The sequence below is a fragment of the Diadema setosum genome, chromosome 4 (assembly GCF_964275005.1).
Source record: "Diadema setosum chromosome 4, eeDiaSeto1, whole genome shotgun sequence".
NCBI classification, from domain to species: Eukaryota; Metazoa; Echinodermata; class Echinoidea; order Diadematoida; family Diadematidae; genus Diadema; species Diadema setosum.
In genome coordinates this window covers 20,345,300-20,362,901 of record NC_092688.1, presented here as the reverse complement: position 1 = coordinate 20,362,901, position 17,602 = coordinate 20,345,300, and the positions used below count along the sequence as shown (strand labels likewise).

Sequence of the window (17,602 nt, the reverse complement as noted above, 5' to 3'; positions counted from 1 at the left end):
ACTAAGAAACTCTTCAAAAAACAGTTTAAAATTTGGAAATGACACCCGGGGGTGTTAATTTAACACCATAAATGAGCACCGAAAATTTAACACCAGCTCGGTGTTCACTATTTAACACCGGACTTTTTGCAGTGTACCAATATTTCAATGTTGATTTTGACCATGCCTGTTGACTGAAATGTCTTGACAGTGTTGTGTCCCATGATTCTCACACCTAGAGAGTTCCTTCCGGTCAACCGAGCCGAGACCCAGTAGGCCGACCCATACCTCACAAGGCCTCTCTCCAACACGCCACGGGAGAAGCCGTCTATGTCGACGACATGCCAAGCGTGGTCGGTAGGCTAAACAATGCGACTGACTCCATCAATAAACAAGGAAATTTCGTCTGAAATTCAAGTGCTCTTACGTTATTGAATTCCATTATCTTTACGAAAGTATCATGGATACATCTGCTGAAATTGCAATGACAGAAAGACTGATGCTTAAATTGATATCAACCAGCTGCAAGGCTACTGAAGTCAGGTTGAATACGGTGGTATGACGCCTGTAGCCAATGAACATTGTGGCCCAAACCAAGGCATGTGTATTTGCCGTACTGTACCGGAAGTCCTATTGTCGACACTGGTCTTTCTGAAGTTCTCAACCTGCAACTCACTTATAACATTCTCGATAACGATATTTTCTTTTACTCTCTTACCCTTTTTAGGGGAACTCTACATGTCCTTTGTCTTGAGTCAGCGAGCCCATGCGAAAATAATGTAAGTACCTATAGGTTCTTTTATTCTGATAAAGACGATATACAAATTACGGGGAGGAGCATAAAGCTAAAGCTACTTTATTTACAGAAAATCATTTATGAAAAAAAGTATTCCTTGATTTGTTCCTGTTATTTGCCCTCTTTCATAATCTTCGTTTGGTGCTTTCCAACATAATGGCCACCTACCCTCACCGACATGCTCTCGACTGCAGTTTGGAGCATTTTCAATGTAACACAGTGATTTTAATCTAAATACATAAACTCCACTGATGCTATATCGTCTTTGGAAAGGTACTCTTCATTTTCGAAGGGGTAAATACGACGGGTAAAGGGACTTTAAAAACCAAGGGTAGGCCAGTCTGAACTATCTCTAAGATTTAGTCATCGTCAAAAGTTCAAACGCCTTCTTAAGTGTCTGTACAAACTAAAAACAAATAACTCAATAGGTATTGTTGCGCTTTTTGTATCAATCTTATTGCTGAGAATAAAGATAACACGCTAATGGAAGCTAGCGTTGTTTACTACTCAATTCATTGTCATGACAACAATTTAGAGTTTTTGAGGAATATGAGGCATACTGTTGATTCTCTCTTTGTGCGCGTTTGAATGTGAATTTATAACATTCAATGTGATAATCTTTGGGTGTCATACCCACTTTATACTGATTGGGGATTTCAGGGATAGATTATCAATTATGATAATTTTGAGTTTAAATGCGCGTGACAGTACCGCGACGCCAACTGATATCAAATGACGATATCACGCTGAGGCACGCATTGTGCAAGGTACTAGGTATACGTCTTTATCGCATTCGGGATTTTGCTTGTAGTGTTCGTGTCTTGATGGTTTCCTGCGCATGGAAGTATACAGGAGATAATGTATTCTCGTTCTCATGGGTTTGTCGTTTCAACAGCTCTGTAGATGCTTCGCCGGCCTTGGCGCTAGATGGCGTCCTTGATTTTGTGTCAGCCAATGACATTCCGGGTATCAAGAAAGTGGGCGGGCCGATAGTAGCTGATGAGGAGCTGTTTGCCACTGAAGAGGTGAAAATGCTCTATCAGATGCAAATTGCATCAGTGCATTGAGAGTCTTGTTTCGTGATGATTAATAATGCATACCATCAATTTTGAGGTTTTAATTTTAGAATGTCTGTACTCTTCTGACTGCTTCTATGGGAAATCTTTCTCATCAGTCGCAAAGTTTATGTGCTTTTTGCAGACAATCTTTAGCCACGTGTACCCTTCGACAATATCTTTGTCCAATTTCAAAGTATCTTGGTTTGCCTGGGCTAATGATTGTTGAATTCGCTCTGAAAAATAAAAGAGACGGTTACATTTAATGCAATCTATCTTGGAACGACTGCTAGGTTTTTCACGTTGGACAGCGGATTGGAGTTGTTCTCGCTGAGACTCAGGTTCTTGCACAAAGAGCCGCTACACTTGTCAATGTGGAGTACGAAGACCTCGAATCCATCATCACAATTCAGGTAAACAGTAAACCCATTCCCTACGGGAACCTGGCGGCCTGTATATTAACTCTATGGGAATTTCAGAATTCGGCATAAAAAGAGTTAACATGTCCTCTTGAAGAATCCATTACTTATTTCAAGCACATGAAATAGACGAATTTAGTGTGATTTTGCCCCATTTGTTAGTTTTATTCTTATTTGTTTGTTTCGGTTTGATGATTATCTATTTATGCTTTCTATACACGTGACATTATGATATCACTACTCGCTATGCTTTTGATAGCCTCTTAAACACACGTTTCTTGCTTGTTTTCTTTCTTTCTGAAGTCCCCCCCCCCCCCCCGACTCATTTCTAAATTCTTGCTCAAGTCCAACTCTCCTTCTACAAAATCTTTGGGAGATAAAGAAACAAGATTTAAGACAGAAAATTAACATTGTACACAACATCCATTCATTCATTCATTTCTCTCTATTTTTTTTATTTTCATTTCCAAACAATCATACTACAGTGCACTCCCGTTATAACGAACACGGTTACGACGAAATTCCGGTAACAACAAAGTAAAAATTCAGGCCACAACACTATCCGCTCTTTGTTTTGTTTTGTTTTCATTATTGTTTATTTGTTCGGTTATAACGACATTTCGATATAACGAAAGAAAACTGCCGGTCCCGAGGACTTCGTTATAACGAGAGTCCACCGTACATCACACGATTCCATCATTACTTCATGTTTCAGGAAGCCATAGAGAAGCAGTCCTTCTTCGGCGATGCAGCCGTCCTCCAGCGGGGCGATCCTGATGAGATCCTCAGCACCTGCGATCACGTGATCGAGGGTGAACTCAGCATCGGTGGTCAAGAGCATTTCTATCTGGAGACACAGTGTGCCCTCGTCGTCCCTAAAGGGGAGGATAGCGAGCTGGAGGTCTTCGCGGCAGCCCAAGATCCCACCGCAGTGCAGGTAAATGGCCATACCCTGCTGGAAAGAACACAGTGTCGCACAGTGTGAAGCATAACATAGAACACAGTGTGAAATCTCTTCGAGCGTTTTGATTATGTGAACACATTGTAAATCATAAATTCACAGGGTAAAAGTAAAACAGGACATTATACTGTGTTAACTCTCTGTGAAAAACCACACCACAGTGTGAAAACATCTTCACACTGTTAGATTCGAGCGTTTACACACAGTCGACTGTGTGAACACATTGTGAGCACACCGTGAGACACTGTGTTCTTTCCAGCAGGGTAACTACTTGATAAAATGCAACATTCCTAAATTCACCCAAGTTTTAAGGTAATCTGTGTGTTAACATCTTGTACAGGTGACAGCCTGATAATATTTCTCCCTGGAAAAATACAAAACAAAACAAACAAACCATAAACACACTCGAGAACAGCACAGAAGGTCTTTTTGCGTATCTATTGAGAGCTGGCACAGAATTTCATGATAGCAACTGAAGCTTATTCAAGCAGCCAATCCTTTTTTGAGACAAAGTTACAAGGTACGCGTTATCATTTAAGCTCAAATGTTTAGTTCAAGTAGGCTGCTTTGAAAGTATGACTAAGTATAATGAATGTGGCACAGACCGGTAAACTGTGTCACTCATCTACATACTGTATTTGATCTGGAACATACAAACACCAGTCAATATGTACATGGTTATGGGTCAGGTTCGAAAAAAAAAAAAAAACAAAAAAAACAACGTACCTGACGTTTTCGCAGTCATGACAGTAGAAGATGTCTAATCAACAAATGTAAAAAAGAAAAAGAGCATGACGTGAACGTATAGTGGCAGAATGTGACAAGCCCTGGGTTTTGACGTCATTATGATTTACGTTGTCTCTTCAGAAAATGGTGGCTGGTGTTCTGGACGTGCCGAGAAATCGCATCACTTGTCGAGTGAAGCGACTAGGAGGCGGCTTCGGGGGCAAAGAAATCAAGGCGTCTATCGCCGCGTCAGCCTGTGCCGTGGCAGCTAACAAGTATGGGACAGGTCCAGCTCCGTGTTTGTGAAAGTGGTTTGGCGGCACCCAGTTTATATTCATTCTGGTGCCACTTCCGGGTTTCATCACCTAACAAGCAGAAAAAAAAAGGCCTCACCCGCATTTAGCAAAGACAAAGACAAAAACAAAAACAAAGACAGACCTACAGCGGAATTTTTATGGTACAACTTCCGGGGTTAGTTGGCTTGAAAGCAAAAAATTAACCATATTTCTCTGGTGCCACTTCCCAGGAAAAAAGAAAGGGGGGTTAGACCCTGTGCAGTCCTATATATTTTACAAAAAAAAAAGTGCCCCCTCCCCTGTGCGCCGGCCCTGTAGCAGAGAAGACGATAGCTGTATTCTATCGTTGATAATGTATAATCATCATCATCATGATAGCACTGATGCCTACAATGACTACATACATCGATATCTCGTTTTTTGTATCATCATAGCTATCATTCCATCATAAATAATGCAGTGATCATGATGATGATAGAACTTATACTTCCAATTACAGTGATTATTACAATGTCGATATCGGGTAGTGGAAACATAATCTTGGAACGTACAGTAAGGTAATGCCGCCACTGTCATCATTGACTGATCCTAAAAAGTACAGTCAAAACATTTGTTGTAGAAAGAGATATATAGAAGCGCCCTACATTCAAGTAAGGAAAGCCATGGAGGAAAAACTATATTAGATTCAACTTTACTGCTTTTAGCCAAATAGTATGTCCAGTGTTTGCTTTCAGTCATAACTCTCGCCATTCAACTTGGAAAACATAGTGCCTTTTTTTCTAATTTTTACTCAAATTGACAATAAACGGCATTGAATTCTAAAGTCTCCTTATGACCTAATATGCCTACTGATTGAGTAAAGACTATTATCATCCAATCCGACGGTTACTTTATTCGTCATTTGTTTGACTATCCAGACTGCAGCGACCAGTTCGATTCATGCTGGAGCGAGAAGACGACATTCAGACTACGGGAACTAGGCATCCTTTCCTCGGTCGTTATCGGGCTGGCTTCACCGGGGATGGCAAGCTGCAGGCTGTCAACCTTCAACTCTACCTGAATGCAGGCTTTAGCGTCGACATGTCCCCAGTGGTACATTCTTGTCTGCCATTATTAGGTGATCCGAGTATCATCTCGGATCACCTTCTTTATCTGTACGGATTCTTTCTTCTTCTGCTTCTTCTTTCTTCTTTCTTTATTTCTCTCCAAAAGTTGTGCAGAGGTTAGCTCAGAAAGTGCTATGCCTATCAAGTTCAAACTTATGCCATGTATGTATCGTGTCCCAAAGACGACAGATCTAGTAAAATCATAGTGATCAGTCGACCGTGACGTCACTATGACGTCATTATATGAAAACACATTCTCAATCATATCTCATTAATGAAATGGAATTTTTCAATGAAATTTACGTCACATATATTTCAAGTCAAGCGCATTCTATTCATATTCTCAAAATGCATCTATACCTTAAAACGTGCGCGTACGCGCGCGTTAAAATATTTGTATGCTCCAAGCGAGCTCAAAAATTTTTTGCACACGTTTCAGACCATTTCGAGCATTTTTTGAAAAATTGAAAAAATCGGACGGACGCGTACGCGCGCGCGCATATACGCACGCACAGCTCATATGCAATAGAAATGTCCCGTTTTTTTCACTTTGATCGGATGTCTGAAATGTCAAGGAATATTTCTACCAAGTTTCAAGTCAATCCGACTCAATATGACGTCATACGGGCCCGTCAAAGTTGAAATTCCGCGCGCGCGTCAATGGCGATAGACAGTGCAACTATGCCAAAGGTCATATGTACTTCTTTCTTTATCTTCGTTATGACGTGTTATCTCTATGGGAGGGAATTTTTCTAGATGTGAAAATTGACATGACTGTATTTATCGAGCACTAGCTCACTTACCCTTCGGTGAATTTCTCCCAGATTTTAATATGTTGTAGCTGAGACTTTGCACTATCGTCAAATGCCCTTTCTTATTTCATACAATGTCGAAATCACATCGAAAAACTTGGTTGAAATTAAAGCTTATCTTCGATGTATTGAGATATTTCTTTCTTTCTGCAACTTTCTTTGCAATAAATCAAGAAAAACAGCCCCTATCACCCCCATACTTAGCCCATGTTTAGTTTATGTCAGGTACATTATTTCATAAAATAACAACTACTTGATCGGACAACACCTTGGGTATGTAAATTAGGGTCAAAGGTCATAAATGTTTCATCGTGTATCTTGTCGAATACCTGTTGTATCTTTCCCATATTTTGCACACGTATAAACGATGTCGCAAGAATCATTTCACAAAATAACCACTTTTTCCTCAGATGCCATCTTGGGAGTGTAAAGGTGGGTCAAAGGTCATATATATTTGTTGCTGTATCTTCGTTATTTAGTGTGTACAGAATTTGGTACCAAAGATGGCAGATATGACTCCCTTTTCTAAATGAGAATCCAAACATCACACGGCCAATGTCTCTAAACACAGATGAAACCTGTATGGTCATGCCTATTGCGATCAGCAGTCGAATCATTGATTAAAAAAAACCAGGGGGGCGTTTCATCAACGAGTTCGTCGGAGTTTTCACCGACAAATTTGCTATCAGCCAATCAGACGCAAGGATTTCATTAGCTTTTAACAGTTGTCAGTGTAAATCCTTGCGTCTGATTGGCTGATAGCAAATTTGTCGGTGAAAACCTCCGACGAACTCGTTGATGAAACGCCCCCCTGATCACCTTAATTTGTCAGTAATGACAAATTACAATCTCTAGTTTACCTTTTCCTTTTATACTCTCGCAGAGCTGAACATGACGTGAAATTTGGAGGTTCCAATCAATGTGCATAATATACAACAACTACGCACTCACAGCATGCAGGTGGGCCACCTCCCTGCTCACAGTCACTCCATTTTCGTAAATTGTGTAAGCGAGTGTAATCACGTAAATAAAAGAAATAGTCACGGTAGCACAGATTGAGAGGATATCAGGATATTCCAGGACGCAACGGACAAAGTTTTATTTTTATGAACACATACACACACAAACACACGCGCGCGCACGCACACACACACACACACGCCCCCATACACGCACACATACACAAGGTTTTCTGGTCATGAGAGCTGGGAACGCTCACACGAGGGAGCTTTCAAAGAGATTTTAAAATCTCTTTGGAAGCTTTAGATTTTCGCGACGTGGATGTTCAGAGGGAAAAAAAACAATTCTGAGCATGCGCAAAAGCGCGCATCAAGTCGATCTATTTTTAGCTCGCGTCGTCTAAGTTTTTCACTACGCGTTCTGGACTATTTTTACTTCCGCTCAATTCACGACGTAGAGAGCTACTTCATGCACCCATCATTTATGTTTTTTATACCCCCAGCGTAATCCATAATAAAGCTACTTTTCCGCACGTCGCAGAGAAGAGGAGAACCGTCCAGCTCAAGCGTCGTCTCAAAGGTCCGCGCTGCACTGAAATCTAAAGCTCCGTAATATTTCCGCAAAGGAAACGCACAGGCTCATAAAGATACGTGGCTGCAAAAATTTGATCTGTCCCCAGATATCTATGTACTCCATGTGTAATGCTAATCAGTTTCTGCTTTCACACAATTGACCTACCATAACATTTTCAGGTTAAAGTAAGTTAAACACACACACACACACACACACACACACACACACAAACTGACTGCATGAAAATGTTTACGCTATTGGATGTTGCTGTGACGAAGTCTTTAAAATTTTGGTTATCCCAGTGATCAATTTGTGATTTGTTGCAAAATAATACAATTTCTAGCGTTAAACTACCCTGAATATTTGCAATCCTTCTGAACCGAAATTTCTTTTATGTCAGGTTTGTCACATGGCGATGCACTTGTTCGACAATTGCTACTTGATGCCCGTGGTTCGCGTGGAGGGGCATGTCTGTCGCACCAACCTCGTTTCGAGCACAGCCTTCCGGGGCGTCGGTGGTCCGCAGGCCATGCTGATAACGGAGTCCATGATAACCCATGTGGCGTACACGTGCGGAATCTCGCAGGAAAAGGTTTGTCCCACGGGGGGATTTCCCACCCACACCCACACCCATACCCACCAGGGGACTACACCCCAACCGCCATCCCACGCACACCCATATACACACTTTCGTCTCTTTGGTTAAGAAAAAGCAATAGGAAAACAAAAAGACAACCTTCCCCCACTCCAACGAAAATGATGACTATTTCCGGGCGGAACTCTCTGGCCCCCTCCCATTGGCGGACTCTCTGCACCCCCCCCCCCCCCCACGTGACCATTCCCCATTTGACCCAACCTTTAGGTTCCCTTTTATTTTCTCTGACAGCCTCCCCCTGCCCACCCACCCACGCATATGATATGCTCAAACATGATAAAAACGTTTCGCAATCCCTGGCAAATATGTATTCATCGTTACACCAAATGAAAAACTATTCATAGCAAAGGTTATAATGCACATCGAACAGTGTATAATCTTGCCTGTTTGATAACCGCGGCTAATATTTCCACTGTTATTCTCTCGTTTACCAATGTTTTCAGCATGTGCAGTGTAGTTGGTGAAGTGCTATAAGAGAAGCAGATAGAGAGAAAGATTATTATGATTTTAATTGCCCTATGATGCTCTTGAAGAAAGGGTCAACGTATAGACTAAACTGTGATTACGTCTTGGCATTCAAATCGTTCCAGGTGCGCGAGTTGAACTTCTACCAAGATGGCGACATGACGCCAGCGAACCAGAAAATCGAGAAGTGCACCGTCAGACAGTGTTGGGAGCAGTGTCTTGAGAACAGCGACTTTTACATACGGAGAGCTAATGTGGATTTATTCAACAGGTGAGATTTATGCAGTGGTCTTGTTTATCATCTAAATTATCATTTTCAAAGTGATTCAAAGTTCCTTTTGATGTTATGTACTCATGTAAGCGTTATGTATATTACTTTGTATTACTTTATGTGGAAATAAAATCATTTTGAATTGAATTGAATTGAATTTTGAGTATGTAATCGATGATACTGACGATTAAAGTTGAGGCATTCATGTGATATGCCTTAATTTGCGTTGGTGTTTTATCGTCACTGATACTATCATAAATTATGAAGTATTGATGATGTTTCATGCTATTCTGACTACTTTATCACCATTAATCTTATTTTACAGTAGTGAACTGCTTTTGTCATAATCATTTTATATCATTTTCGGTAGGGCTATATGAAATACAATAATATGGAGTAGAAGTGACGAATTTCATTCGGTCATTTCACGTGCAATATAATTATGCTCACATTGCTCCTTGACGATCAGCAAGGACTTGCTTGTTTATCTTTGCAAAAAATATTTCCGATCGTTTGTCACTGCATAAACGACTGAATATTAACTGCCGTGACAAAGCACTTCGGTTTCTCACACTGTGTTGATATTACCATCGAGTGTGTCTCCTCTTCTTCTCAATAAACACAGAGAAAACCGATGGAAGAAGCGAGGATTAGCAATCATCCCAGTAAAGTTTGGTGTGGGATTCCCCCTACTACACATGAATCAGGTACGAGTAGGATATTGTGCTCTGTTTTTGAAGACCTAGGTTATTGTTCGTCTACGGTATTTTACGTTTTAGGGTATAGTTTATTTTCAAATTATGAAATGATGTGAGTGAATGTAGGCCTATATCTCGATAGAAATGAATGTTCCGAGCTGAAGAACGCAGATGAAAGCGTCATTGTGTAACGTTTGGCTTGTACTGTGGTCTCTTTTAAGAGCAAATAATATGTAAAATCTGTATTTTACAAGACATGAACAAGTCTCGAACATTAAAGATGAAGATTCATTCATTCATTTATTTATTTCATTCTCATTTTCATTTTCATTTTTTTTTTCAACAAGACATAACACAAAGTAAATCACAAATTCAATCATAAGCATATATACATTACAAAGCATGACAATCAATGGTAATCAACAAACTTACAAAGATATGCACACATACTGGAATGACAAAGTTATGTTTGAAGGATAAAAAAAAGAGAACTGAGAGGTCCACTAAAAAGCATTGCTTGTAGATTGTGGACCACTCTAAAATATATTCAAAAATACTTATTATAATTACAAGTACATGTACATAATACATAATACAGAAAATAAGACAAAATGAAACAAACAAGAGAGACACAACCACATGACATGACAAAACTGAGGGGGATACGAGTGAAAGGAATAGAGCAAAAAAACAAATTTAAGGGAAGAAGGGAAAGAAAGAAAGAGATAGAGACAGTGCCTACACGCTGGACAGAGAAACGGAAAAGAGGATTGTGGAAGTATTTCGGACAGCTGGTGACTGCACGCAGCTGTGGAAAAGTTGAGGATATAAAATGCCGAATTTCATTACTTTGTAATGCCGTTTTTCATTGTGAAAAGATGAATTCAATAACTGATGATGAACATTACGTTTGCTGTAATCTATATAGGTAATGAACATAAATATCTCAGCCAGAATTTAACAAAAAAAGATTTCAGTTTATGCTTAAAAGAATATAACGATGGCGAATTTTTCATTTCAGAACTTAATGAATTCCAATATTTTGGGCCGGTGTATATACATGTAAATGTATTCTGAGCTAATAAGGTTCTGAAAAGGAGTAGATGAAACTCATTATACCGCCTAGTAGGATAATCATGAAAACATTGATTTCGTGGAAACATAGAATTAAATTTAAAAAAAAAAAGATCTGTAGTAAAAAACAATCTAACACAAAAAAAGAAAAAAGAAAAAAGAAAACCACTTCGTTAAAACAACTTCGTTTTTCTTCAACTTTATCAGCAGTTGATCCACAGATTGAACAAGGATTGCCTGAAAAAAAAAAAAACTGATTTGGTGATTGATTTGTCTGGTCATATCTTTGTTGTGTCTTTATTGTGTCTTTGTTTTTCTATCTGCACGCAGATTCATCATTTCATCTATCCATATGTTTAAGTCAACTGCCAAAGGAAATGATAATAATTTATGTAATGATAAAAAATCATAAGCCTGTTCTACAGCCATCATAACAGATTCAAACTGTGTAGTAGTAGAATCACAGAAAATATAAAATCTACCGGCGCTGAATAATTTATGAAGTATACTGTACACTACAATGACCCACATTTTGTTTGAAGGGAGCAGCCCTGGTGCATATCTACACGGACGGGTCAGTGTTGGTGACCCATGGTGGGGTGGAGATGGGACAGGGCCTGCACACCAAGATGGTCCAGGTTGCTGCCAGAACTCTGGGCGTTCCCGAGAACCGGATCCACCTGTCGGAGACCAGTACAGGGACCACACCCAATACCCTAGCGACCGCGGGCAGCTTGGGCTCCGATCTCAATGGTGGCGCCGTACAGGTGAGTGTTGATAATCGGTTCTAGGGCAATTACCCCCTGGTCCTAACCCTAATCCTAATCGTGAACCTAATCCTAACCCTAACCCAAACTCTGTAACCATGAACCCTGGGGGGGGGGGGGGTAATTGCCCCAAGACATGGATAATCATGTAATAGCATATAAATCTATATAGAAATGCGAACTCTAACAAACATAGATATATAAATATTCAAGCTGACAAACGACCAAATAAAGGGAAACTGCTGATACACACAAGCCCAATCGGAATAACTGACACATGTGCGGTGATATACACTTTGCAGGTTGCAGTGTTTTGACATAGAACTTTATGATGATGTCGCAAGTGAAACTGAAAAGTGGAGGAAGTACGAAGAGAGCGGGACAACTTTCTTACATCTGACGAAAATCCCATCCCTGGTTGATACCCTTTATCTCATCATTATCATTCTCACACAGCGTGATATATATTTCGAAATATGTTGATGCGCTTTATCAAAATGAAAAGAATGATCATCATTTGACCCATTCAACGTGTCTGAAATGTTTTCGCGGGACATAGTAACGTGTGATGAGGTGTCAAGTTGTCTTATTGGCACTTAGTTAAACATTCCTCTCCTAACAAACTGCCTAACTTGGATGAAATACCTATCGTCACGATCGTGTTAAAACGATCGGACAGTCCATAGAGTAGTATCGTGTGATATAATTTGATTTTATATTAAGAATGTGTGTGCCTACATCGTCTGAAGACGGTACAATAATGATCGGGCAGTTAATTTCAGATCTTTATTTCGCTATTTTTTCAGAATGCCTGTCAGATTCTTCGACAGAGGTTGGAACCTTTCATGTATTCTAACCCAAAAGGAACATGGGACGAATGGGTGAGCGTATTATACGAGTCTTAGTCTGGGTTTGACTATAATCTCGCGAATATTCTATGAGCATACAAGCAAAATGTTTCCATATGTTCAGTTTAAACTCACTTGAAGTATAATTCTGGTGTTACTGTTGAAATATATTAATACCCATTTCTCACATTGTATATGTCTGTTCTTTGTTATTGCATGCAAAACGAAACGATCCTCTGGGCCACAGCTTTGAGCAATGTCTAAAACATTTAGTCCATCAAATCCCAAGACCTGGAGAATGGTCAATATGTATCTCTGTCAATCTGGAGCGGTGCTGTTGATGACTATAATGTAATTGCTTTTCATCGATGGTGTTTTGTGGAATCCATGTTCATTTGAGCTCTTAAGTGTTCAAATATGATTTTTGTTTATGTTCCCATGGCAAATTTGTCAATACACTCTAGATCGCTTGCTAAATTTGTTATTGGAAGATATTATAACAGTCATGTTTTCTCTCGTAAATGTTGATGTAAGTTTGTTCTTTGTACAGATTTAGTGACCATCACTCAAGCATCGAAGCGGTCTCCAGTATAAAAAAAAAATGCAAAGAAATCAAAAGGTGGAAATATATTGATGACAAGAGGACAATGATAGTAGAAGAAAATTCTTCAAGACTTGATAGTTAAGCAAATCACTTTAGAGATAAGAACGCAAAGGCTGTATTGTCTATATAATCCTCAATTGCCATGATTGCTACAAGTCTTTTGTTTGTCATTAAAGGTTGCTGAGGCTTACACTAACAGAGTCAGTCTTTCTTCGACTGGCTATTACAAGTGAGTGGAACCATGTTGATCTGAACGTTATAAACATGCAACCGTATACTGTTACAGCAGTAAGCATAGACTATGATAGATATTAGACATTAATTTCATTCCATTGCAGCATGTTCCTGCCGTTTCCAAGAGGACATGCTTGTCGAAACGTCGGAACTGGGTAGGCCCTTTTTAGTGCCACATAAATACCCAAGAAAGAATACGTGGTGTATCAGTAGGCCTTCTACCACCCAACGTTCTACCGCCACGGAAGCCTTAAAAGATTTCTTCGCAATTTTCCTTGTCTAAAGTTCCTTATCTAGTCATTGTATTGATTATTGATTATTGATGACTCTTGACTGACGTATTGATTATCTTGTTTATCTTTGGATGGCGCTTCATTGCTTTATTTTGAACACAATGGTCATCATGATGATCATTATAGTATTTGTCTGGTTTCCGTTTTCAAGGGGAAATTTAGGAGACCTGATCCTCGATTCGTTTTTTTTTTTTTTTTTTTTTTTTTGTAGGACATTCAGGATATAATCAGGCCATTCTGATGTGTATACCACTTTCATCTTAGTCACTTTGACCAGAGAGGTGGTGGAGAGTGACTCTCCTACCTCCCCGCTAATTGTGGAATGAAGTTTTTGATGACTATATTATTCGCTATGTATGGCAACCCTTTCTGCTTTAATTGGTCTTATCTTTGTTTGGCTCTGTCTTCTTCTTATACCATTATTGTGTGGACGATAATTGAAGTGATAATGTTTTATGAGTCTTAACTGAATATAAGAAACGGGGCAATATAAATGGATTCAGAGGCTCATTACTTTCCTTTACCAGGACCCCCGAGGTTTCATACGACCTGTCGACACAGAAAGGAAAGAAGTGGCTCTACGTCTGCTACGGTGCCGGCGTGTCGGAAGTCGAGATCGACTGCCTGACAGGAGACCATCGCGTGCTGAAGACCGACATCGTTTTCGACGTTGGACAGAGCATCAACCCTGCCGTCGACATCGGTCAGGTAATGAAATATAAATTTTGTTTGTTATTTCCCCTGTCTTTGTAAATTGATGAATCTATTCATGTGTTTCGCATTTGTTCTCATTCAGCTTTCACTTCAAGAATTAATTCGAGAATTTATATTGGTATGAATATTCTCCTAAGCATGCCTTCATGCCTTGTTCAGGCCTGTATGTTGCTGCCAGAAATTATTTTGGTATATTTTCTCAGATTGAAGGTGGCTTTATGCAAGGTTACGGTCTCTTCGTACTGGAGGATCTCCGCTGGACGCCACAGGGGAAGCTGCTGACCACTGGACCTGGTTATTACAAGATTCCGGGTTTTGGGAGTATTCCTGCCGAGTTCAACGTGACACTCCTCAAGGGCGTGCCGAATCCGGCAAATATTTGCTCCTCCAAAGTAAGCATATGACGTCGAACTTATAACTCCTACACTCTTGAGTTCAACCGGTCTCTCAGTTCTAATGTACATTCATAATTTGAAACTTGCCGAATATTCAGGGGCATTTAATGAAGTTACTGAAATCCTTGCATCTGATTGGCTGACAGCAAACAATGCTTCATGAAGTGCCCCCCAGATCTGCATTTCGAACAAGCGTCGAATTGAAATGAAACTGGTCATTCAAGCGAATTTCTTACAATTCGTCTCTGACAATCCAGGGTGTGGAATCGTTAATTCCAAAAGCCATTATAGGAAATCTGCGACGGCACGATTTCGCATCAAACATTGTCAAATGACCTAATGGAAAGAGAATGTGATATGCATTTAGCATGAATAGTAGACTGATGCCTGCATGTTTCAATCTCTACATGGCATTATCATGTGGAAACTGTAAGGGTGCCCTCAGGGCATGGCTTGCAAACTTACTGTAGCATTGCTGACATTGTTTGCACATAAACTTGGTAATAAGCGAAAATCCTGAACACTGATTTGCTGTTTTCATTGCAGTTACGTGCTTTGTTTTGGCTGTAATTTTGCAAGTCTTGTATTAATTCAATGTACCACAGAAAAGGCTGTAACTCTGGAATTTGGCGATTTTACCATAATATTCTGAAAGAATTTTTTTTTAAATGTGTTCTCTCTCAATAATTATTGAAAACATGGCGGAATATTATGTTATGTGCACGCTTCCTTTACTTCTTTATTGCATCACTATCTTGACACGTGCATACGTGAAAGAGGTAAGTAGAGAATGAGACGAGAACTGAAAATAGCCTGACAATCATTCGATTACAAGAATCATTGGATAAATCAAAAATTATCACGTAGGAACACTAAACTTTTTACCTACGCCTTCAATATAGAGAATGTAGCGTAAGACAATACCTCATTAGTCAATAAAATCTGAATTTGTACAAAATTGACATCGTAAAAAAGAGAGAAGTGGCAATTGATTGAACTAACGCGTCTTTTCTGGAAATACAAAATGAACACACAATCATGTTATTGTGATGTTATACAAACCGAATACAAATTAAATTTCTTCCAAACATTAGACATCACCAAAAAAAAAAAAAAAAAAAAGATGTTCTTGATATTGGTGCTTCTTAAAATCAAAGGAACACAGATAAACAATCAAGCTAAATTAAGTACCTGAACTCCGGCGGCCCTGTGACCTATTGTTTGGATTAAAATGATACAGACATATTTCAAAATATCGTTTGATGTTACGATTGAAAATCTCACCCAAGGCCATTGGGGAGCCGCCTCTCTTCCTGGGATCCACGGTGTTTTTCGCCATCAAAGACGCCATCAAGGCAGCCAGAGCAGAGGAAGGGCTGACGGGAAATTTCCGGCTCGACTCACCAGCCGTAGCGGAACGAATCAGGCTAGCGTGCGAGGACAAGTTCACCAAGAGGGTGAGTCCATACATGACTGTGCTTTATCCTTATTTGCATCCGCTACTCATTTGTAGAGATGACGTGAGGTATTCTTATCACATAGCAACTGATGTAAACAAACTTGTTAGATTACTGTATCGTGATTAATGAAATATGTGTTTGTGTGATGAAGAAGCAGTCTTTGCCCCTTGAATTACAGTAGCAGTATCATGAATTAACATTGTGGAAACTACATCAGCCATCAATCCACATTATGTCTCAGAACTTCAGATAAACCCTTTCCTTTCAAGAAGGTCGTCTGTATCCTTATATAATAGCAGAGAGGTGAGTCTCACCTCCCTGTTTAATAGCCTGTAGACCTACATATAGCTTTTAGGCGTCTATCAACTACTGAAAACGATTAACAATGCGCTTATGTTCTTTTATCTTCTACTTCACTAAAATTATCTCGTCGAATGCGACAAAAGATGCAAATCTGTGAGAATCCTTTAGTTATACATTTTGTATATGCTTTACAGGACCAAAAATGTGACTGGTGTTGTCTCGTATTTCCCCATAGTTTCCTGAACCTGAACCTGCCACTTTTCAACCATTCTTTGTCCGGCCCTAAACTGGGAGGTCCATGCATCGTGGAAAGTGTTATCATTCAGCGTGTTATTAATTCGTCGTTTTGTGTTTGTCGGATTTTAGGGAAGTTTGTTGTTGGTAGTGGTGTTTCGGTTTTCTTCTTTCTTTGTCTGACCCCAAGGCGGGCGTTCTGGCCTTTAGTAGCGTGCCTTGGTGTCGGCACATTCTATTAAGTTCATGTGAAAATTAATCATCTACTACAGTATTCTGTGCACTTCTCCGCATTCGCATCAACGCTTTTCCCCACATGGAAAAGTCCTCTGATGCGCGGAGGAAAAAAGACATCTGCGATGATTGTGGGAAACTACACGTGGATATCACAAAGTGAATCAATCGCAAGGTGTTTGCTGCATTCAAGTATAACGAATTTGAAAGGATGTTGAATAGTTGTGCTGCAATTATCCACCTGCTTTGTGATTTTTTTTGCATTTATAAGTATTTCATTAAAAAAAAACATGAATAATAGAAATTGTAAAGGATGATTTCCGAAATACAGTTGTTCGATATGACGTCATCAATATAACTTGACATGCTTGGAATTTTAGTATTCACAGGAAAGAAACGCAAGATTGTGCACCGTAAATTTCCTCCATATAGACATGACAGAAAGCTAGGCAACGGTATAAATCTTTTTTATAATTCTAATTTCGGCTTTCGCGGATGTATTATTCTTCATTTTCCTATACTGGTAGTTTGGTGTTATAAAGATATACTGTTTTCAAAAAAAAAAAAAAAATCTTTTGAATTATGCACAGCAGGTGTTACGTTATAATATAACAATCTTCGGCCTCGTTGAAAATTTCGACTTTATTTGAACTAACATATTAACATATTA

The 17,602-nt window shown here is 39.5% G+C and overlaps 1 protein-coding gene across 1 annotated transcript in view; it reads left to right on the top strand.

Annotated features, from left to right (window-relative positions):
* LOC140226992 (xanthine dehydrogenase/oxidase-like) overlaps positions 1–16,958 on the top strand; it is a 38,410-nt gene extending 21,452 nt beyond the window's left edge. The window contains exons 17-33 of the mRNA XM_072307429.1: positions 219–336; positions 707–758; positions 1,671–1,800; positions 2,124–2,243; positions 2,965–3,186; positions 4,078–4,211; positions 5,150–5,324; positions 8,084–8,275; positions 8,929–9,074; positions 9,700–9,781; positions 11,389–11,613; positions 12,420–12,494; positions 13,242–13,294; positions 14,120–14,300; positions 14,510–14,698; positions 15,991–16,158; positions 16,700–16,958. Of these exons, the coding sequence (XP_072163530.1) occupies positions 219–336; positions 707–758; positions 1,671–1,800; positions 2,124–2,243; positions 2,965–3,186; positions 4,078–4,211; positions 5,150–5,324; positions 8,084–8,275; positions 8,929–9,074; positions 9,700–9,781; positions 11,389–11,613; positions 12,420–12,494; positions 13,242–13,294; positions 14,120–14,300; positions 14,510–14,698; positions 15,991–16,158; positions 16,700–16,750 (2,313 nt within the window). The 3' untranslated portion in view covers positions 16,751–16,958. The remainder of the gene's footprint in view (positions 1–218; positions 337–706; positions 759–1,670; positions 1,801–2,123; positions 2,244–2,964; positions 3,187–4,077; positions 4,212–5,149; positions 5,325–8,083; positions 8,276–8,928; positions 9,075–9,699; positions 9,782–11,388; positions 11,614–12,419; positions 12,495–13,241; positions 13,295–14,119; positions 14,301–14,509; positions 14,699–15,990; positions 16,159–16,699) is intronic.
* The last annotated feature ends 644 nt before the right edge of the window (positions 16,959–17,602 follow it).